The 23,911-nt window shown below is 30.3% G+C and overlaps 6 protein-coding genes across 6 annotated transcripts; 1 reads left to right on the top strand and 5 right to left on the bottom strand.

Annotated features, from left to right (window-relative positions):
- Positions 1-2,787: 2,787 nt before the first annotated feature.
- LOC119667959 (serine protease 3-like) lies at positions 2,788-3,738 on the bottom strand. Its single transcript, XM_038077311.1, has 2 exons — positions 3,523-3,738; positions 2,788-3,430 (listed from the first exon to the last, which is right to left on the bottom strand). Exons 1-2 carry the CDS (start codon positions 3,732-3,734, stop codon positions 2,860-2,862), a joined length of 783 nt encoding a protein of 260 aa, XP_037933239.1. The 5' UTR covers positions 3,735-3,738; the 3' UTR covers positions 2,788-2,859.
- A 2,432-nt stretch (positions 3,739-6,170) lies between these two features.
- LOC119667958 (serine protease 3-like) lies at positions 6,171-7,193 on the bottom strand. Its single transcript, XM_038077310.1, has 2 exons — positions 6,977-7,193; positions 6,171-6,911 (listed from the first exon to the last, which is right to left on the bottom strand). The coding sequence occupies exons 1-2, from the start codon at positions 7,189-7,191 to the stop codon at positions 6,341-6,343; spliced, it is 786 nt and encodes a 261-aa protein (XP_037933238.1). The 5' UTR covers positions 7,192-7,193; the 3' UTR covers positions 6,171-6,340.
- Positions 7,194-10,719: 3,526 nt separating this feature from the next.
- LOC119672592 (serine protease 3-like) lies at positions 10,720-11,794 on the top strand. The gene is made up of 3 exons (XM_038083688.1): positions 10,720-11,020; positions 11,084-11,343; positions 11,410-11,794. Exons 1-3 carry the CDS (start codon positions 10,752-10,754, stop codon positions 11,709-11,711), a joined length of 831 nt encoding a protein of 276 aa, XP_037939616.1. The 5' UTR covers positions 10,720-10,751; the 3' UTR covers positions 11,712-11,794.
- A 1,236-nt stretch (positions 11,795-13,030) lies between these two features.
- LOC119672599 (serine protease 3-like) lies at positions 13,031-14,032 on the bottom strand. Its single transcript, XM_038083695.1, has 2 exons — positions 13,817-14,032; positions 13,031-13,751 (listed from the first exon to the last, which is right to left on the bottom strand). The coding sequence occupies exons 1-2, from the start codon at positions 14,029-14,031 to the stop codon at positions 13,181-13,183; spliced, it is 786 nt and encodes a 261-aa protein (XP_037939623.1). The 5' UTR covers position 14,032; the 3' UTR covers positions 13,031-13,180.
- A 3,394-nt stretch (positions 14,033-17,426) lies between these two features.
- Positions 17,427-18,392, bottom strand: LOC119672597 (serine protease 3-like). Its single transcript, XM_038083692.1, has 2 exons — positions 18,108-18,392; positions 17,427-18,029 (listed from the first exon to the last, which is right to left on the bottom strand). Exons 1-2 carry the CDS (start codon positions 18,350-18,352, stop codon positions 17,474-17,476), a joined length of 801 nt encoding a protein of 266 aa, XP_037939620.1. The 5' UTR covers positions 18,353-18,392; the 3' UTR covers positions 17,427-17,473.
- Positions 18,393-22,632: 4,240 nt separating this feature from the next.
- Positions 22,633-23,539, bottom strand: LOC119672595 (serine protease 1-like). The gene is made up of 2 exons (XM_038083690.1): positions 23,264-23,539; positions 22,633-23,199 (listed from the first exon to the last, which is right to left on the bottom strand). Exons 1-2 carry the CDS (start codon positions 23,518-23,520, stop codon positions 22,647-22,649), a joined length of 810 nt encoding a protein of 269 aa, XP_037939618.1. The 5' UTR covers positions 23,521-23,539; the 3' UTR covers positions 22,633-22,646.
- Between the last annotated feature and the right edge of the window lie 372 nt (positions 23,540-23,911).

Here is a 23,911-nt window from a genome sequence, read left to right as displayed (position 1 = left end):
TTTATTTAAGGATCCATTTAATTGTATTTTGATTCGAATTTTGGATAGTATGATCAAGTTAATTTATACGTTTTGCTTTGATAAAATAGTTGATAGTTCTGTAGTTGGACAATCATTCAGTTTTGCGTCGTAGACAGTGGCGTAACTACATTTTTTGGGCCCATAAGCAAATTCTAAGGACCTCCTACTAACATCTTTTTATACACTTTACACGAAAAAGTGTTAAAATTGAAATTGGCCTACTAATTCTTATAGATGTATGTATTTTTATTTTTTCTGACAAATTTTTCCAATCCCGAAATCCAGAACACCATTGATTTGTTTGATTAGAAAATAACCAGCACGGCTTACAATATAATGAATCTAATAACTTTAAATAGCATAACCAAAGTCGTGGCACTGTTCCATATTTTGTTTTTAAATTAATAGTATGAATAGTATGAAGCATTGAAACTTCTATTTTCTTGAATAGGATCCTTTAAAAATTTTCTTGAAACTACAAATTCAACCTTGTTCAAAAACCAAAATTTATGTTATTTCAACAAAAAATGGTTTTGTCCCACATTTGAGAATTTATTAAAAATATATAATGAATACATAAATTTATAATGGGGCCCCCTAAGTTCGGGGGCCCGAAAGCGTTGCTTTCAGTCGCTTCCCTGTAGTTACGCCACTGGTCGTAGAGAATTCTAAAGGTGCCAGTTTTACGTCCCAACGGTGAAGTTGATACTTTTAGTCCTTTACGTTAAATCGAAGAAAGACATGTTAAGGCTAATTATGTCTGGTCCAGATATTAATATTTGTTTATTTCATTTATATATAACATAAATATTAAAATGTTTAGTAGTATTTTAAGCAGAAAAGGCGTTACCAGTTGATTTATTTATGATTATAATTTTAATATTTATATTTTAAATAGGAAATGTGTTAATAATTAGCAAATTTAATGAAAAGATGAGTATCTGATTAAATATGGGCTGCATTGGAGTGATTAAGTGCATCATTTGTTACGATTATTGCCGCATTATATATTTATTACGAATATACTTTGGACTTTGCAAAGACTTATTTGTTGTATTGTTTGTAGTTGAGATATTAATGATATATCATAACTGAACTAAGGTTTTTAATCGTATGGAAAACCGAAGTAAATATTGAGGAACATATCATAAATATAGATATAAAGTTGACTACTACAAGATAACGAGAATAGTTTACTTTGTAGAATCTTTCGTCTGACGGTCCAAAACCGTTGTTCAAAGATGAGAAAAATGTATAAAATAATATTTATCATTGCTTCAGTTAATATTTAAGGTTTTTTTTTCAGAATGATATGCAACCCACCGTTGTTATGTGTAACGACACGAGTATCTCTTGAAGACAGATCAATGATGTCACTTTTAAGAGAATTGCAAAAACATTATATTTTTATTTTTCTAAACCTTTTTTTTTTTAAATAGATTTCCAATGAGAGATTCTTAGGTCTGCTACGAGTAAATTATGTTGGTTTGGCAGCGAATGTTGGTATTTACCAGAATTTCGAATAGGGTAAATTAGAAAATTAGGTAAATTAGGTGTTACCATTTGAAAATTTTATAAGATTTTTATAAATAAGTAAATAAATTTAAAAACTTTTAATCAAAAATAATAAATAAGTGCAATAAATAAATAAATATTTATATAAATGCAGTGGAAAAAATTCCTAGGAAATTTCAATTTATTTTACCTCAATTTACTCGAACTTAACATTTTAACATTTTTTGTTCATATTGAAAATATTTAATACACAAGTCAAAGAAATTTTTTTTCTTACTACAGAGAAATAATAATAATAATTCTGAAATTTTTTTTCTTACTACAGAGAAATAATAATAATAATTCTCATCATGTCTAAATAAAACTTTCTATAAATTCCTAGCATTTTAAATCCTTAGCATGATTGTCTAATTTTGATATAGTTTTGAAACAAATATGTAATATCAATACTGACTAATTTACTTTCGGATATTAAAAATTTTTTGATATATTTATCACATAATTTGAGAAATATTTAGAGATTTTGTCGATATAATAGATTATAAAACTAAAAACTATGCAGAATTTATAATTATATACATCATATGATTGTCATGTATATCGCGTATGCAGAATTTATAATTCTCGTTATGTTTAAATTGACGTTACAATTAGAAAAGGATATTATAAATTTTAAAGTTTCAGGACTTTAAAGTTTTGAGAGATTATGAATATAATCTTTAAAAATAGACTACAACATTGAATGTAAAAAAAAATTTTTTAATGTCACCTGCTTGTTTTTAATAATTATTTTTTTAGATCCTTGTATATGTATATCAAGTTGGGTGCACCTTATTAGCAGTTTCGACTTAAATATAATCCTAAATTCAGCAGTAAGTTCAAGTAATAGATAAATGGGTATCAGAAAGAATTAGTGTAAAACTTAGTAATCTTTGAATATAAAATTAAGGATCAATTTTAAAAGTCCATGTTATTTAGGTCGTGTGCGAGTTAGGCTAAGTTGCGTTCTAAATGAGGGAAATTCTAAGTTGTGCCGATAATATGGTGATGTGTCGATACGTGTTGATAAATGGCTAAATGTGTGCAGTGCAAAAAATCTCAAAAAATCTCCCATTTGGTTTAGCATCAACTTAGCCTAACTCGCACACGTCCTTAGTGAATCGCCCAAATGAAAGACTATAAAATTATATTAAAAATTTGTTTTTTTTTTATTCAACTGGAAAATTTCATTTATTTAACGTATATAGTAAATATAAACAAGAAATTTTAATAATGGCAAACTGTTCGATATATATACACACATATATGTACATATAATTCAGTTTACACTCCTACTACACCACTATTTTTCCGAATCCAGTTCAAGTATGCTGTTACTCGAACGAATCCAGCGGGATCTCCAACTTCACAACCATTTCCTGACACGAATGAGTTAATACCAATTAGTCTACCACTGGACATATCTACTAGAGGGCCACCAGAATCACCATCACAAGTAGTAGTAGCTTGTGGAGTAGCAGTGCAGAGTGATCCTTTGTGAACTAAGTTAGAGTGATAGGTTTCATTGCATAAACTGTTCGTTATAACTTTCAAACGTATATATTGTAAGTTTAAAGGTTGGACATTGGTGTTGTCTTTGATTATACCCCAACCGGAAGCTGTAGCAATGTTACCAGCATATGAAGAATAACTCGTTGAGATTTTGGGAATTGCAACTTTTTGTATATTTTTGGTATATATAATTGTTGGAATTTTAATTAGTGATATATCGTTCATTACATAAGGAGCTGGTTGATAGTCTTCATGTTGTATATAATTGGCGTTGGTCACATATAGAACTTTTTCCGGTTTAGTACGATCGGTGGCACCCAAATAAATAATTGCATAAACGGTACTGAGGTGAGTAATTTATTTAATATTGAGTATTATTTATTTTTAAAAAGTAAAAATGTTTATTATATATTAATAAAATAAAAACTGACTCACCCGTCTGTGCAATGAGCTGCCGTCAAAATCCAATTTGTGCTTATTATTGAGCCACCACACCATTTATTCTGGAGGGTGTCGCTGAGCGAAAGACCAACCTGAAAAGGAATTTGTCCCACGGCTGCATCATTGCCATTGATAATACGATCCTGTGGTAGTGCCTCAGTATAGGCCCACAGTAGTGCCAACGCAAATATTGATATAGATCTCATCATGTATAAAGAACAAATTTACTTCTAACAAGTTCCAAGCAATTTCCAAACTTATATATGAAATATAAGGCAATAAAATAATTTTTACAATGGCCTCTTTAGAATAAATGTTTATTTCTGCCATAAATGAGTATGTACCATAAATCATATATGTCGTTTATGGAGTTTAATTTTATTGACTTAGATTTAGAACTATTTGAAATAAAACTAAACGGATTAAAATTTTATTGCATAATTTGTGAAACTCACGGGGGGTATAGCACAGTTCTTATCATTTCTGCAAATGTAATGTAAGGCCGATGTAAATTAACTGCTTAACCTCAGCAAAATGGGTTAAATTGCACATAAAATAGAAATAAATTAATTAATATGATAAGATTTAAAAATTATGCACTTAAGTCAAAAAAATATTAAATCATTATCTTCCAATTGCAATTTAATGGGATTAGCTATTCATATTTGGATGAAAAAAGAAATAAAGAAATTAATTGATCCATAAAAAAATGGGGTGTTTCCAACAGACTAGACTGTTTAAAACTTTATCTAAAAATTAATAACAATTTTTTTTTTAAATTTTGGTGATAATATTTAGTGGTCAAGTATGTTTACATATATATATATATATATGTATATATATACACATATCAATAATTCAAATAATTGAAATTGTATGTAGCACTCATTAGGTCTTAACTTCTATATTCATATTCTCATTAAAGTATATTCTATAATAAATGAAACCAAACTAATTTGCTAAGTTCATTTCAAAAATAAGATCTTACAAAATTAAAAGAAGACGAATAATAAATAACAAAACTATGGAGATATTACTTTCATCTAGATAAAGGTGATAAAAGGAATTATTTATAGGTTTATTCTAAAAGCTGCAATAATTGCTCATTCAGATGTCAATAAACTATAAATATTTCTCTGACGTTAACTGTGCAGAATAGTTTGTTTTATAGGTAGAATTACAGAACCTTTTCGAATACCATCATGTATAAATAAAACTGAACTAAATCATAACTGAATATTATATATAAAATAATATACCTACATATATGAATATGATATATTAAATTTTTAGCAACCGCTCAAAGCCGATTAGAAGACATTTAACATGACGAATAAACTCCAAAGTATTTTCAATTAACAATTTCATGATACTCGTATCAGATGGGAATGAGAATTTCTGACCTAATATGTTACTCCTCATGGCTCAGAACAAAGCAAGGTATATGATTAGACGATTTATCTAGCACCCAGCAGAACCGTTATTCTGACAGGTGCATATTTTTCAGATGGTGACGTATGGTGACTAATGAAATAATTTCCCAACAACCCTAGCTTTGTTTAACTTAGAAAAAATACTTATCGTAATTATAAGGACAAACCAGCGTTTAAGTTTAGTGGTTAACTGAAGGTTCGCACCAATAGTGACTTATGGCGGTCACAGTCCATAGATGCGGACCAACATATTTCCTATCGATAGGATCAAATCTACAGTATAGAATTGTTGATTCACACTAAGAGAGAATTTTCAACAGTATGAAATTTTGGTTGCTGCTTGATTTTCACTGTAGAGTCTTTTAAGCGTATGCAAGTCTGACTCTTAAATAAGCTTGGCTAAGTTTCCAAATTGATAAAATTATGCCGACGCTTAAAACAAAATTCGGACCAATAAGTTGCACTTGCAATGTAATAATTGTCGAAAAAATTGCCCAATTTGTAAGTAAATCAATATATCAAGTTTGGCTTTCAAAGGGTCAAACATAAATTGAAATATTCGATTCCTTGTTTTGGATTGTTTTGGTTATGCTTTTGGGTGGTTCTGGACTGTTGTGGTATGGTTAATGTGAATATCTACCGGGAAAAAGTTTGGCAGATACTTCGCAGTTGTGAATATTTTAAAATTCTGGTAAAAGAGAGTGGTATTTCAGAACAGAAGATTTTATACAGTCACAATGTTCTTGATAATCTATAATGGTTCATAGATAACGCTTAACACTTAATTCCGACATCCTCGTGGCAATCATGGCTGGTGTATGCACCATAGGAGATTTTGGTATAGCAGATTTTGCAGACCAGTCTCAGTACTTTAAACTACTGGAGTGTTGATGTGCTCAAGAAATCATGTTTAAGCAGTGTACGACTCTATCCAGACTATTCAGATTCAGAGTTTGGTCGTATTGAAAATTTAAAATAAGTTCAAAATATTTAATTTTTTCCAATATTGTTCTCTTTTGACAAATAAATTCAATTCTTTGTTCTGAAAAGTTTTAGTGTAATTGTAGTTACACCCATACAATCAAATCAGTAAGGACTTGACACATATTAGTATAAGTTCACAAATGAATAGTTCTTATGTATGTCTCTGTTACTTTAAAAAATCTGTGAAGTCATAGCATTTAAAATTAAAGAAAATTATATTTTTTTTTGAATTTTTATTTAACTGCAGAGGTAATTTAATTTGAAATACATATTTATTAATTACAAAACTTTATTTAACAGTTAGCTGTTCTATATATCCATACACATACAAACATACACATACAGATATATATGCCTACATGTATAAGACTATATTGTCTGGTTGTATTGGACGTTTACACTCCAACCACACCACTATTTTGCCGAATCCAGTTCAAGTATGCTGTTACTCGAACGAATCCAGCAGGATCTCCAGCTTCGCAACCATTTCCTGACACGAATGAGTTAATACCAATAAGTTTACCAGAGGCAAGATCCACCAGCGGGCCACCAGAATCACCTTCACATGTGGTAGTAGCTTGCGGAGTAGCAGTGCAGAGTGATCCTTTGTTAACTAAGGTAGAATGATAGGTTTCATTGCATAAACTGTTCGTTATAATTTTTAAATGGACATATTGTAAGTTTGTAGGTAGGACATTGGTATTTTCTTCGGTTATACCCCAGCCGGATGAAGTAGCAATATTACCAGCATATGAAGAATAACTTGCTGATATTTTCGGAATAGCAACTTTTTGTATATTCTTGGTATATGTTATTTGTGGAATTTTAATTAATGATATATCATTAATAATATGTGGTTTTCTTGCGTATTCCTCGTGTTGTATAAAATTGGAGTTAGTTACATATAGAACTTTTTCCGGTTTAGTACGATCTGTGGCACCCAAATAAACAATTGCATAAACGGCTCTGTGGTTGGTAATAAATCATTATTGGAAATTATTTAAAAGTAAATGTAATATAATTTAATTTACCCATCTGTGCAATGAGCTGCAGTTAAGACCCAATTTGTGCTTATAATAGAACCACCACACCACCAGTTTTCCAAAGAGTCGCTAAGTGTTAAACCCACTTGAAAAGGAATTTGTCCCACAGCTGCATCATTGCCGTTGATAATACGATCCTGTGGCAAAGCGCCAGTATAGGCAAAGAGTAGTGCTAAAACAATTATTGATGTAGATCTCATCATGTTTAAAGAACAACTTTAGTTCTAATAAGTTCTAGGAAATTTGCAACCTTTTATATGAATAATCTAGTAATAAAATAAATTTTTTAAGCGATTTTTTTTATAATAAATATTTATTTCAGCAATAAAAAATAACAATAAATTACATACATTATGAGTTATTTAAAATAGTACCAAACGGATTATTTAATTATTGTAAAATTTTTGTAACTTTGTGGGACCACCGTACAGTTCTTATCGTTTCTGTTAATGCCACTGTAAACTAAATGTAAATCCAATGTAAATCCAATGTTGAGTCACTGTAAAATAATCCAGATTAAGTAACGATAAGTTAAGTAGAGATAAGATTTGAAAATTAAACTGTTAATCAAATAATTATTAAATCGTACATCTTTTTCTATTGACTCTATTGATAGGATTACAGATAATCTTTAAAGTTGAAAAAACAATATGATCCTGGTTCAGTGAAGTATGACAAAAAATGCTTAGTCTTAGTTTAATGTTAGCCACTATTTTATATATTTTTACTGTTTGTAATTCTGTATGTGAAAATCAGGAAATACATTTAATTGCTTTTTCCTAGATGTACCTAGTCGCTTATAATTTTTAGTATTATTATTGTGAATCACCTGGATGTCATTTATTTATTCAGTAAAAGTTTCAGAAATTTAATTTCTTATTGCCAACATTATTAGCCACTATTTATAAGATTATATCATAGCAATGAAATTGTCAAAATAAATTTCCATCAGGTGTAATGAATTAATTTGATGTAGATAACGTGTTGTCTTGCACCTTATAAACAAATGAAAAGATATAATCCCTGTCAAGCAGCACGGATTTGGTCTTAAATCTCTCGAGGAATCACCATTTGAATCTGTCCCCAGTTTCTACCTATTAGTTGTCAGTTAATTGAAACTATTATCATGATTAAGCAATTCATAAGAAAATCGTTGTTTAAGACTTATTTCTAATATAATAATTGCGCCTTTTCAGAATACACCTTATACTATGTACTTTATATGAGTTCTAATTTTATATATTGTATTCTTAGTGTTTCAAATACGTTAGTGCTCTTTAAAGTTAAACTAAAGTCAAACTAAATATACTAGATCATTATTAAATTTTTATAATGAAATATTCACACAAAACCTATTTCAATAATCACACACCAAATTATCATATTTACTGGCTAACTCAGACTGTTAGTGAAGATATAAATCCGAATAATTTCTAACATGTTTAATAAATTGTTCCGGAGAAGTATGCCTGGAAATTTGATGTTAACCATATCAATCTACCTAGCTTCCAAATCAATGGTTTGCCATTAAAATTACTACAAGAAATTAAAATTTATTTTAAACTTCGATTGTCTGATATATATATAATAATGTAAAGCAAGTAAGGAACTAAACTATATCTCATATATTTTATTCTAATAAATTTTCTAACTGTTAACTGGTCCTAATAGTATGTTAGTAGAGATTTTGTTCAATATTTCAAAAAAGGATATACTTATACTTGTCTAACTCTTAAATAGATTTTTTACTAAAATTTTGTTACAATCACGAAGTCAAGATATACTATAATGTCTTCTGATTTCAATGACAGCTTTAAAATTTTATTGGACTAACTATATCCATAACGAACTATCTTAGTAAAAAACATCTCATATATTTAATCATATTATCGGTAGAGCAATTAAATAACTTAACTTTTTCTCCATAAGTGTTGATCTAACACTTCTAGGAGTGATAATTCCGCTTTTATACATCCATATATGATAAAATTTTGTCTTTATGACAGTGAAAGATTTATCTTCCCAACGTTTGTAAGAAGACTGTTGGCATGTCAACAGCCGACAACGTGACAAAAAGGTGTGTCGTTGCTCACAAACAGATCTTTAAAACACATGTCAACGTTATAGCATCTAGTCTTCTCCCGGCGGTTGCACTACCTAGACGGCTAAAAAGTGGCGGTTTTAGTGGTAGAACTAATGAACAGCTAGTAGCAAAATAGCTTCGTTTTCATCTTAAATATTCCAATCAAATTGCTTATTAGTATCTCTTATTTGTTATTTGTATAAGGTGTAATACTAAAACGATTTTTGTCGATATTTTAAGAATCGTAAATAAAATATAAAATATATATATATAATATATATATTTTCCTGTTGAGTTGTTTGAAATAGATCTTCATTTCTTATTTGCCTTGGCCACCAGATTCTCATGATGTTTCGCAGATACCTGTTAGTAAAGGTCTGCAGCTTTTGCTTGCTGCTAAAGTTTACGAGCCATATCTCGCCTCCATATAAAATAACCAATTCTACACTTGTATTAAAAATACCTGAGGTAAAAATCCTGACGATAAATACCTTTTATTAAAATCATGTGTTCATTTTGAACTTCACCGCAAATTTATATAGAAAACTCTAATTATTAAAGTGTCATTTAAAGTATTTGTTGCCCGTTTTCAATTTCAGCCCTTTTTAACCTCATGATCAATGATTATCGTATTTACTAGCAGTAAGTAGTTTACCAGGGGCTGATTGCCTATATTTGGCCTCAAGACAACTATTTTTCTTTAGTATGTATCCTGTATTTATTTGTCTGCATATATGTATATCGCATGTATATGTTCCTAAATATATATGTTATAATAAATATTTATATTTAATCTGTAATAATATATATTTATATATTTTTATAAAAAATACGTGAATATATTAGTACAGTGGTTGTTTATAATACTTTTTGACGTCGACATAGTCTCGAAGTCTATAGATGTAATTGATTAGATATGGTAAAACTGGAAATAAATAAATATTTAGTTTTTGCTATTTTGATTAAAAGATTTAATCACTTTCATATTTTTATCTCAAGACAGGAAACTGTCCACAAAAATTCAAAAATGAAAAAATTTGTAGATATTAAAATAAGCACACGCCAATATAGATTATGTCTATATTACGGTGCTAAAAATCAGTGTACTTAAAATTTATCAAGATTGTTATTATGACGCTGACATCTTATCAAAGTTCTCAACAATAAATTTGACTAAAAATTATCAAAAATTATTAAAATGATTAAAAATTATCACGTTATTGCAATTCATTAGGACAACATCCGGATATTATGAGAGTGTACAGATTGGGGCTGAATTTATGAAGATAACGACTTTGAAGAAGAGTGTACTATAGTATATTTTATGTATAAGTACAATTAACTATGTATGTAAGTATTTATGTATAAATTATTATTGATAAATATTAAATAATATTAACTAAATAGTTTTATGATAAGAAATAATGTTAGTTTCATATAGAATGTATGAAATTTTTTTAAACTAATTAGAAAGTTCTAATCTCTCCACCAATATTTCGTCTACTGAATTTGAAGATACATTTATCTTTTTTTAACTTATATCTTATCATTAAAATAAATTTGAAATTATTTAATTTTCAATATCGAACGTTTAATAGTTGTGATATAAAATTTCTGTATAAAAAGGCAATTGCCGCTTATTGTTTGCCTATTATCATCGGTGATTGAAAGAAATCAACTATGAAGGTGTTGTTAGTTTTTGCTTTGATTGCCTTGGCATCAGCCAATGGATATACTATTAATAAGGATGAACCAGTTTTACTTAAGGACTTGTCTGTTGAAGACAATGGTGAAATAAATGGACGAATTACTAATGGTCTTCAAGCAAGTGAGAATGAATTTCCCTATCAAGTTGGTCTATCATTGAAAAAAACTTTAAGCTCCTCCTGGTGTGGTGGATCTCTGATTGCCAAAAACTGGGTATTAACAGCTGCTCATTGCACTAATGGGTAAGATAAAAATATGTATAACTTAACTAATATTCATTAAAATAATATTCAATACACTTCTAGAGTGTCCTCCGTAACGGTTTATCTCGGTGCAACTGTACGTACAGTAGCAAAGATTACTCACACTGTCTCCGCCAGCAACATACATCAACATGCTGGTTACAATCCAACTACTCTACTTAATGATGTTTCTCTCATTCAAATTCCAACTGTTGAAGAGACTGACAGTATTCAAGTGATCAAATTGCCATCTATTGCATCATCTTACTCCACTTATTCTGGCAGTTACGCTATTGCCTCTGGTTGGGGTCGCACCAGCGATTGTGAGTTTCATTTTTATTTAAACACTTAATGTAATATATTACGTTATATACCCTTACTTTTTTCAGCTTCATCTGTTGCTACTAACTTGAACTATGCAGTGCTTCCCATCATTACCAACACAAAGTGTGCTTTAACTTATGGTTCATCAGTTGTAACTTCAGGTACCATTTGTGTTTCAACTCCAAGCGGAGTTTCCACATGCCAAGGTGATTCAGGTGGCCCATTGGTTTTGGAATCCGACAGAATTCTTGTAGGAGTAACTTCCTTCGTTTCATCTAATGGTTGTGCATCTGGTGCTCCTGCTGGTTTTGCACGTGTAACTAACTTCTTGCCATGGATTAAGGAAATTTCAGGAATTTATTATTAGGGAATATTAAAAATTTATGTGAAGGAGAAAACTAATGCGTAGGTTTAATTATATAAATCTAAATAAAATGTTAAAAATTTAAAGTTCTGGGTTGTAACTCTTTGAATTTTGAGGTAATTTTTCATGATGGGCTTTCTCGAATAGCTGATAATAGATAGGTCATAACTTGTCGAATATTCGTGAAGAGTTTCAGGATAATCTTTATTAACACAATCCTTTGATAATCTCACAAAAAATGTCCACCGATGACAAATCACATATTTTAAGTCGTAAGTTCATCTCACAAAATGAGTAAAATTTCTTGCGCAATATTCCTTTATTCCTCTAAATGATTTATTTTATCAACCTCGTAATGCACGAAATGTATATAGAATAACCATTTTAGTAAAAAATTTTTACAATTTTAATACGCTCAGTGGTTACTAAATGACTAATATTTTAAAATGATAAATTTTTAACTAAATAAATAACGCTTTATACCATGTTTGCAGCTAAAACTACTTATGTTAATTAAATTAAGTAACGGTCAAAATTATGTCAACGTTTAAAAAAAATTCTGACCGTTCAGTTGCACTTGCAATGCAATATTGTCGAAAAAATTGCCTAATTTGGAAGTAAATTAATATATCAAGTTTGCATTTCAAAGGGTCAAACATAAATTGAAATATTCGATTCCTTGTTTTGGATTGTTTTGGTTATGCTTTGGGTGGTTCTGGACTGTTGTGGTATGGTTAATGTGAATATCTACCGGGAAAAAGTTTGGCAGATACTTCGCAGTTGTGAATATTTTAAAATTCTGGTAAATGGGAGTGGTATTTCAGAACAGAAGATTTCATATTATCACAAAGTTCTTGCTAACCTATAATGGTTCAGATATAACGCTTTATACTTAACTCCGACATCCTCGTGGCAATCATGGCTGGTGTATGTATAGGAGATTTTGCAGACCAATCTCAGTACTTTAAAATGCTGGAGTGTTGATGTGCTCAAGAAATCATGTTTAAGCAGTGTACGACTCTATTCAGACTATTCAGATTCAGAGTTCGGTCGTATTGAAAATTTAAAATAAGTTCAAAATATTTGATTTTTTCTAATATTGTTCTCTTTTGGCTAATAAATTCAATTCTTTGTTCTGAAAAGTTTTAGTGCAATTGTAGTTACATCCTTACAATTAAATCAGTAAGGACTTGACACATATTAGTATAAGTTCACAAATGAATAGTTCTTATGTATGTCTCTGTTACTGTAAAAAATCTGTGAAGTCATAGCATTTAAAATTAAAGAAAATTATATTTTTTTTTGAATTTTCATTTAACTGCAGAGGTAATTTAATTTGAAATACATATTTATTAATTACAAAACTTTATTTAACAGCTAGCTGTTCTATATATCCATACACATACATACACACACATACAGATATATATGTATATATGTATATGACTATATTGTCTGGTTGTATTGGACGTTTACACTCCAACCACACCACTATTTTTCCGAATCCAGTTCAAGTATGCTGTTACTCGAACGAATCCAGCAGGATCTCCAGCTTCGCAACCATCTCCTGATACGAATGAGTTAATACCAATAAGTTTACCAGAGGCAAGATCCACCAGCGGGCCGCCAGAATCACCTTCACATGTGGTAGTAGCTTGCGGAGTAGCAGTGCAGAGTGATCCTTTGTTAACTAAGGTAGAATGATAGGTTTCATTGCATAAACTGTTCGTTATAATTTTTAAATGCACATATTGTAAGTTTGTAGGTAGGACATTGGTATTTTCTTTGGTTATACCCCAGCCGGATGAAGTAGCAATATTACCAGCATATGAAGAATAACTCGTTGAGATTTTGGGAATTGCAACTTTTTGTATATTTTTGGTATATGTAATTGTTGGAATTTTAATTAGTGATATATCGTTCATTACATAAGGAGCTGGTTGATAGTCTTCATGTTGTATAAAATTGGAGTTAGTTACATATAGAACTTTTTCCGGTTTAGTACGATCTGTGGCACCCAAATAAACAATTGCATAAACGGCTCTATGGTTGATAATGAATCATTATAGGAAATTATTTAAAAGTAATTGTAATGTAATTTAACTTACCCATCTGTGCAATGAGCTGCAGTTAAGACCCAATTTGTGCTTATAATAGAACCACCACACCACCAGTTTTCCAAAGAGTCGCTAAGTGTTAAACCCACCTGAAAAGGAATTTGTCCCACAGCTGCATCATTGCCGTTGATAATACGATCCTGTGGCAAAGCGCCAGTATAGGCAAAGAGTAGTGCTAAAACAATTATTGATGTAGATCTCATCATGTTTAAAGAACAACTTTAGTTCTAATAGTTTCTAGGAAATTTGCAACCTTTTATATGAAAAATCTAGTAATACAACAATTTTTTTAAGCGATTTTTTTTATAATAAATATTTATTTCAGCAATAAAAGAAAACAATAAATTACATACATTATGAGTTATTTGAAATAACACCAAACGGATTATTTAATTATTGTAAAATTTTCTTATCGTTTCTGTTAATGCTACTGTAAACTAAATGAAAATCCAATGTAAATCCAATGTTGAGTAAGTTGAAAACTACTAATGTTAATGAAATTTAGTACCGGTCGTTTCTATTGGCATAAGCTGATTTATGCATATGGAATAGCTTATTTGCTCATTTTTAATATAAAAAGCACATAAAAAATATTTAAAATTTTGACAATTTCTCTTGTGAGAAATTTATTTTTAAGGATTGCATTGGACATTTTGCGCCTTAAATTAGTTGATTTATTTATAATGAACTCATTTATACGAGTACAGAAGTATTTTGTATGGTTATTTATTCTCATTAGCGACCTTAACGAGCAAGATTATCTAAATGAGCCAAGTGTGAACATGTTATAAGATAACAGTTCCGTTTGACATATGACACTTAAACAGTACTGTCAAATTATTATATTAAATATTATATTATTTCAAAAGCTTTTAGAACTTATATATGTCATTTATATACTTATCGTTGTTGATGTGCAAATTAATAATAGAAATTAAAACTCATATATTTAATATATGTCATTTAATTTATGAAAACACTAAAATATTTTATATATACAATTTTAATAAAAATAGAGTTGTAACAATCAATATGTCGTTATATTCACATCGCTAAAAAGGATTTCAAATCCTATTGACTTTAAGAAACGGTTAATAAATATGGCATGTATTTTGTCTATAGAGAATATGGAGAAATATCTTATAAATTTTATAAGAAACTTTTATAAAAATATTGCATGGTACATGGTGGTATTACGTCAATAGTGCACATGACGTCTGAAATCCAAGACTTACGAGGGCATTGCATTCTAGGATATTAAAAACATTAGATCGCATTCTTTTAAAGGAATCTCCAAGAAATCCCATAGGTATATTTATCTTATAAGTATTTAACTGAAAATACGTGTGATTATATTTCAATTAATTATAGTATACTTATATACTCTAACGATGCCAAATAACGTCGCTACACTTATAATTTCATAGATACTTTTGAGAACTGATTTATGATAATATATACCCCATATGGTACATATATTACAAATTTTCCACTTATTTTCTTATACGTAAAAAAATAATTAAAGTAATCGTTATTTTTTTAATTTGTTTTTCTTTTCTTTGTTTAAATAAAAAAATATTTAAATTGAATATATAAAAATTTTCAGTAACAAAATTTGATCAACAAAAAATTATAATACCCACACAAAACCAAAAAGTATAACCTGGTTTCTTATATACATTTTGTTATGGCTGCCAATGAGATAGAACAATTGACAATGGCGGAGGTCAATACTTTGTTCTACGCAGGTAATTTTGGACAACTTCTTATGTCTTTCGACGCAAATTTGGAACATTCGTCTTTATTCTTAATAATATTGGGCTCTGGAGAACCGGAGCTTCATGAAGTGTATGCTTTCTATCGATCCGCAATTGGAGCTGCACAACTAGGTCATGTATGCTGTAGAAGAATGGATGTGAAGCTTTTTAACAGACTGGCGATATTTGCAGATGCATTTATTATACAACTTGAAGTCTGGCTCAGTCCTAATGAAGTTAGGCAATGGGCTTCTTTTTTCTAATTTCGCAGTTTGTTTTTGTTTCTTAATGGAAATCATCTTTAATCCAGGAGAGATTGGTAAAGTACTTTATTTAGCAATATATATACACATATGCTAATATTTTATATTTTCTGTCTCTTCTATTTCAGTTCAAAATTCATACAATTCAGTTAATATTAGGATATGGGTCCAAAACAAATGTATATTTGAGTAAATTCCAAGAAAAATAAATACATGTGTGGGGATTTTGTCAATACTTAAGTTTTTTATTTGTTTGATCAGCAAAATACAAAAAATGGATTTTTATATTGAATTAATATTGACAGTTGAGGGATTAGCTTAATTTTTTCATATGAAGTGAAAAGTTTCGATAAATAGTCGCTTGATTGTAGCTCTGAGGCTATGTTTGTAATGCCTTTATTAAGACACTCACTTATTTTAAAAAATTTTATTAGACATCAGTACATTCAGTAGATTAGTGTCCACTTAAACATAACTGAATTTAGTCCAGAATTAATTATGAAACCTTGTTTTTTAGATATTGGAACACCATTCTAAAATTAATTCTAAAATTTTTTTATTTTATATAAAAACTATGTATATCTAGAAATAATTAATGATTATATCATATTATATATATTGAAATAATATTTTTTGTATTTTAAAATTATGTAAATTATTTAAACTAATTTTTAATAATTATTTAAATAACGTACTTTTTAAAGAGGTTTTTCAAACAGTAGTGAACTACAACAACAAAAATTCATTTTATATTATTTTAATTAATTAAGTTTTTGGCTAACCATACAGCTGTTTCGAGTATTGCCAAATACCTATTATCAGTGGTCTTGGAAATAATTCTTGTATTTAATTATTCGTTAACAACTTTTTGAGACTACAAGTACCAGGAAACAAACTCGTTCCCTGCCAAATTTGAAGCTCAGACTCAGCGCACCTTAACCAATTGACCGAGAGCTGTACTTGACTTTTATGTTCGCCCATTTTTCTGGAGTTTTGTTACTTTGCTGTGAAAGTTTTATTAACAAATTCACTTGCCATGTTTATATTAGAAATCATAAACCAGCTGTAGAATAATTGAATCTCTTGTAAAATTCTGTTTCCATTAAAATCAGAATAATTACATTGAAATAATTTTTTTTTATTGTCCCCATTTTTTAAAAGAAATGTTGCCATTCTTGACACGATCTCGGATTTTCTTAACCTTCAAAATTTGGAGCATTTTTTTTCCATTCTACTATATGGTGTTGCTACCGTTAGAGTTATCTAGCTTTAAAATTGCCAGTTTGTGCTTTAAAAACACACAAACCAGCCAAAAACGATAAAATGGTTTGTGTAGTATTCCGCTAGATGGCGTGTACAGTTTTGTACATTAATTTAATGTAGAAAGTTTTAAACTTTAAAGCTCAATATATCAGAAGCTAGCGATATTGTTATAACCCTTAAGGGAAAAAGTTTTTCATAATATAGAAATTTCCCGAACTTTGTAATCAAATACTGTTAACAGAAAAATCGAATTTTCCATTTTCTTTATCAAGTCGTAAAGAAAAACTATTATTCTTATTGAAAGTAATAACACTCATGTATACTTGTATATCTCAAAAATTTTTTATTTTAATTTTATTGGGAAATCATTTACTATTTGCTTTGATCCAGTCCAAGTATGAGGTAACGCGTACAAAACCAGCTGGATTACCAGATTCACAGCCTTTAGATGAAACGAAAGAAGTAACACCAATAAGCACCTTGGATGATGACAAGACCAATGGACCACCGGAGTCACCACTGCAAGTTGATGTGGCGTCTGTTGTAGCAGTGCAGATAGTTTTCGAGGTGACTGTAAGACTACCATAAGTTTTTTGGCAAACGCTGTTGTCAATGACTTTCAATGTAGCGTATTGTAAATTGCTAGACACGGCGGTGGCTTTGTCACTGGTCAAACCCCAGCCAGAAGCCATTGCATTGTCTCCGGAATAAGTAGAGTAGGATGAAGCAACCGCTGGCAATGCAACGGTGTTAATATCTGATGATAAGCTCACTGCTGGTATGATGATAATAGAAATATCATTGCTTAAAGTAAGTGAATTATAACTTGAGTGTTGTCTGAAGTTGGAACTGTTAACAGTGAAAGATTGCTTAGGATTTGTGCGTTGGGTGGCACCCAAGTATACAGTAACAGCTGAGGCACTATAATGAAAGAAATTTCGTAAATAAATGGCTAGCTAGATAAAAACTATTTAGTTCTTAAATATACAAATCACTTACCCGCTTGTACAATGAGCTGCAGTCAAAACAACTGTGGATTCAATCAAGGAACCGCCACACCACCAGCCACCTGAGCTGCTTGAAAAACTCAAACCAACTTGATATGGGATTTGTCCAGCAGTTGCAGTCTTGCCATTGGTGATGCGTCCTTCTGGAACGCCAGAAGCTGGCAAATCCTTAGGATGCACTGGCACATCAGCAGAGACGACGGCTAAAGCCAAAGCAAAAACAATCAAAAATTTCATTTTGTGTTGACTTCAAACAAAAGTTAACAACTAATTTCTTTCCAGCATTTTGAATCAATTTATACCAAATTGATATTTGTCTTTTTTTCCAAAAAGATATATACGTTATTTCCTGTTATCTAATTGATTGCAATTGATTTAAAGTTACGTGCTAGCTTTAGTTCGATATGTTCTAATTTTAAAAAAAAATTCATATTTGTATACAAAATTATTTTTGCAATCTGATATTTTTTATTTTTATTTATTTTCTTGGGTTCAATACTTTTTTAATTTGCTTATCAAGTGCACATATAGAAATCAAAACTAATCCATTGCGATACTTAAAGGTATTGAAGACATTTTTATTTATGGCTTTGATTAGACAATTTTTAATTGCGACAATCAAAACAAATTAAAGTAAATAAGAACGAGAAGAAAGAAAAGTTCTTTATGAACCCGTGATTATTTTTAAAAAAATAAATTCACCTAATCATCGTCAATATAAATTTGTCAATCTAAAGGATCTAAGTATATATATACATACATATATTGAATGTACTGAGTATTTAGATAGATACAAAGTGATGTAAAAAATATATATTTTATTTTATTCATACCAAAAAAATGTTTTATTAACAATGAATGAATTATTTATTTAAGCACATATATATGAAAAATATATATTATATATGAGTATAAATGTGTTAATTTGATGATTGATTTAATTACATTCGAGTCGTCGTTAAAAGATGTGCTATTCAATTAGTGCCTTGATTTTATTTTAGTGACCTTAGAATAGATCCGTTCAAAAAATACATAAGGTACAAAGTTATATATGAAAACCGACAGGCTGCCTTACTTAGCACTATCTAATCTCAGAGTAATCATTAACCGCATAGGGTGGTACGCAGATCTTAGATCAATCATTCAATAATCATGAAGATTATTAGGAATACTCAAATTAGTCAGTGAGATAGGCGGAACTCTGCAGAATCCCCCCAGCTATTATAGAGTAAAAGTGCCCAGATGCACTGACTGGGAAAAGGCTTAACATTTCATATTATTTGTCTAAAAAATAGTTTTTTAGAAATAGTTTTTTTTCAAAATGATTTAAAGATTTCATGCACAATAATATGATTATTTTTAACTTTCTAATTAAATCAAATATATTATTATTATTACAAGCATGTTCAACACAATTAATACATAGAACTTAGCTTATTCATATAAACCCGTAAGAGAGTTTCTTCAAAGTTGACGATTTTGTACCATAAATCTTAGTTCATTTATAGTTCTTGATGTGATTCATTTGTAATTGTTCTACGCCATGTAATTTTTGGTCGTCCTCTATTTCTGTGGTCTTAAGGTTTGTTTGCTTATGTTGCGTGTGTCCCAGCCATCTATACTTTCAAAGGCGTACCATCGGTTTTTAGCCAGTAATGCGCCATAGTTGACTATTTGTTATTATTCTAGGGTACCAGTTTCTTAAACTTGTATGCAAACATCTATTCCTAAAAGCTTGTATTTTTGTTTTAACAGCACTTGGTGTATGCCACGTTACGCATCCATTCCTATATAACAGATTTGACTCAAGGATTATAAATAAGTACTTTTGTATTTTGCTGTAATGTCATATATTGTTAAACATTTTAGACCTCAACTAAAGGACCACCACAAATATCAATTTTGCTTCCTATATAGTCAAATTGCGAACATTTCCAATCTGAGTTTTGTTGATAATTATAGGATTGTTGTTGTTGGTGTTAATGCGCATGCACTTGGTTTTGCTGATATTAATGTTTAATCCGATTTTTCGGAAACCTTCAGAGAAGATGTCAATGTTTCTCTGCAAATCCTGAAGGTTCTCCAAATTTGGTATTTAGACGTCAATAAATGTCAATTGGGTGTTGATGTTTTCATGGACAAGGGAAAGAGGCGTGATGAAGAGTAGTGGTAAGAGGCCGGAGCTGTGTTTAAACCTATTTTGGGTGCTGAAAGGGTCACTTATTATTTACTTATACACTTAGTAAGGCAGATTGAAGCATTAAATAAGAATTGGACAAAGGATCATATTAAAATGTTATGCTATTTGTGCTGATGACAAGCCTACCTGGGATTTGCTTTATCTAACCATCAAGAACACAGATCAATGCATTTTTAAAAAGTATAATCTTCAGATAAATCAGATAAATCAGGACATTTGCAATATTTCATAAATTCTTTTCTAATCATTACTTCTTTATGAAAGCAATTAATTTTAAATTAATAAATGTATAAGAAGCTGACATGTGGCAGTCAAGAATATTTATTGATCCTGAACAAATTAAAGTTCACGTTATTCTTAACCTGAACAGAAGCGACACTGGGCTACTTACAGGACACTGTAGACTTAATTATCACATAAAGAATATAGGAGAAGAAACGTCAATAAAAATTTAGTACTTAAAATAATTAATAAAAATAATTATCAGTCCTTGATCTGCTGATGCGTTGTGTAGTGACATCTGTGAGTGAATGATATTAGGCAAATCGAGTACACATTATCTTCTTGCAATTAAAAATTTTGTAAATTTATTTAATATTTTGTTGTGACTTTATATTTTATGTTACACACGGACACGGAATGGCAAGAAATCTTAAATTGAATGTATAACAATAAAGATATTAGCCACCGACAAGTTTTCTATTGGTTTTTCTATAACGGTTATGAAGACGTAGAAGACAGTGAACAAGTACCGGCATTAAAAGTCACTCGTAATGAGTAACACATCGACTTCGATATACTCATAGAAGAGTAATTACACAGAATATTCGGTGATACTCAAAGAAGAAGAAACTAGGATAGAGAAAAGTACAACCTACTATATTTAAACTAAAGTGCTACCTCTTCTGACAGACTACGAATTCTAAGAAGATTGGAAAGTACAACATTTCATATTTTTGTGAGTAAACCAAAACAGAAAACAGAACTAGTGAGTATTATTCGATTTTGGACTTACTTATATATATGGTCCATATATATTATATATATATTGGCCATTACAGACGTGAGTCGTCCTTGTTTGCTTGCTGTCGCCAATTGGTAGTACCGAGTGCCGCAAATTGTTGGTCACCAAGTCCTTCCACCGAAGATGCGAACGTCCTCTACCGCGTTTTTCACTTGCATATACCAAATCAAACACCCTTCTAGCCGGAGTACTTTCTTCCATAAGCACGACATGACCAAGTCAGCGAACAGGTTTTGGATAGATAATGTATATCACATATGTTCTAATTTTTAATCATTATACTTTCAACTTTTTAGGATATATCCGTAGTGGCCAATATGAAAATAAAAAGTTATAATGTTTTTCATACGAGAAAGTATAACTCATAATACATATATATATATATGTTATGCATATACTTAAAATTCAATTTCAAATCATTATTTAATAAAAAAGATTATTTTAATTAATTTCCAACAAGAAAAGTTTAAAGCTAAGGCTAAAGCGAATACTAAAACAAATTGTATTTCCTGCAATAGTTTAATCTTAACTGAAATATTGGAATAATGAAACCGTATTTAGAGTCTAAGCACTCATAAGGCACAACTAATCTAAAATCAGTGTACTGTAGTTATTTAAATATTCTGCATAGCTAATCCAAAGAACCCACATTTCAAAATTTCAAACATTTTTGAATGTTTATATTCATTTTAAATATTTATAACAATTCCAGTTACCTGTTCTGGGTACCCAAATAGTCAGCTAGCTGTATTAGTAACTGAAATAACACCTTTAAGTTCCTGCGTTGATATTATTGTAAATAATTCGTTGGAGACACCCCGGTTTTTGAGTTAGATATGCAAGTGATGATTTATTTAACAGTAAATGGTGCACAGCTGAGTACTCACTTGTTTGTTACTATCAATAATTTAGGAGAAAGTATATAGTAAACTCATTGATGCAGATATACAAGAATCGGATGCAATTGCTTTTTGTACATAATATAACGAATCACAGTTAGTACCTATACTAAACGCATTGTTACTAATATATTGCAATTTGGTAAAGTGCGCTTCTTCATGCTAACTCTAGTTCAATTATGTATGTAACACATGAGTACAAATATAGATATATTATTACTGTGTGATATTGAAGCGATCGATATTCGATTTAAATCATAATTTAGTTGAAAGTTGAAAAGTCTTTATAATTTTATGTTTCATCAATTTATTTAAGTTGATTTAAATCAAAACAATAGCTAGTTCTCTTAAAAAGTAATGAAAAGCACCATTTTAAGAAATTATATTTACAATATTAATTAAAAGTTTTTAGATTCCAGCATTTGCACTGATCCAGTCCAAGTAGCTTGTGACACGAGTAAAGGCAGCTGGTGAACCAGATTCGCAACCGGCAGATGAGCCGTATGAAGTAATACCAATCAAATCATTGCCATAAACCAATGGGCCACCGGAATCACCTTGGCAAGTTGAGGTACCGGCTGGTGTGGCAACACAAATAGTACTTGAATAAACAAGCAATTTACCAAAGACTGCACTGCATTCAGCGTTTGTAATAACTTCCAATGGAGTATACTGCAATTTGGAATGAACAGCGGTTGCAGAATCGCTAATTAATCCCCAGCCAGATGCAATAGCTACATCACCAGCATAAGTTGAGTAAGATGAAGCCTTCTTTGGTAAATTAACTTTGTTGATATTCTTATTAAAGCTCAAACTTGGAATTTTGATAAGAGAAATGTCGTTCCTGATTGTAATAGAGTTGTAACTGCTGTGTTGAATAAAGTTTGAACTGCTGACTGTGACCTTAAGCTCAGGACTGGTACGTACAACACCTCCAAAGTAAAGAGTCACTGAAGTAGCTCTATAATATGAATAAAAGTATTTAGTATTTATAAAATTTTCAAAGCGCTGTGTGCTGTGCTTACCCGCTGGTGCAATGAGCTGCAGTGACAACCCATTCGTTGTCAATTATAGAACCACCACACCACCAAGATCCTTTACTGCTTGAGAAGCTAGCACCAACTTGATAAGGAAATTGACCTTCAACTGCATCCTTACCATTAGTAATACGTCCATCAATAAGTGGTGTAAATGTCAAGTCTCGTTGGTGGACAACATTTCGTGACAATAAGTCGGCCGAAGTGGTGGCTAAGGCCAAAGCGAATACTAAAAGCAATTTCATTTCTCACAACAGTTAAAACTTAACTGAATTATTGGAATACTAAACAGGTATTTATAGGTCTAGAAATTATGAGATATCAACAATCTAAAGTAAAATCAGTGAACTGCAACTGATTAAATATTATGCCATTTTAATCTCAAGAGCTTACACTTCAAAAACTCAAAATACTTTTGACAATAAAGAGCTTTTATTTTATGGTTAAATATTAACAACAATTAATAGTAAATGCCTGTATTTTCCTTAATCCAGTCTAAGTAGCTGGTTACACGTGCAAAGCCTGCTGGACGGCCAGATAGACAGCCAGCGGTGTTAACGAATGAAGTAACACCAATAAGTTCTTGCGTCGATAGTAAGACTAGTGGTCCGCCGGAATCACCCTGGCATGTGGATA

This window comes from Teleopsis dalmanni, chromosome 1 (assembly GCF_002237135.1).
Source record: "Teleopsis dalmanni isolate 2A chromosome 1, ASM223713v2, whole genome shotgun sequence".
Lineage (NCBI taxonomy): Eukaryota > Metazoa > Arthropoda > Insecta > Diptera > Diopsidae > Teleopsis > Teleopsis dalmanni.
The sequence above is the reverse complement of the archived record's forward strand: the minus strand, read 5'-3'. Positions and strand labels throughout refer to the sequence as shown.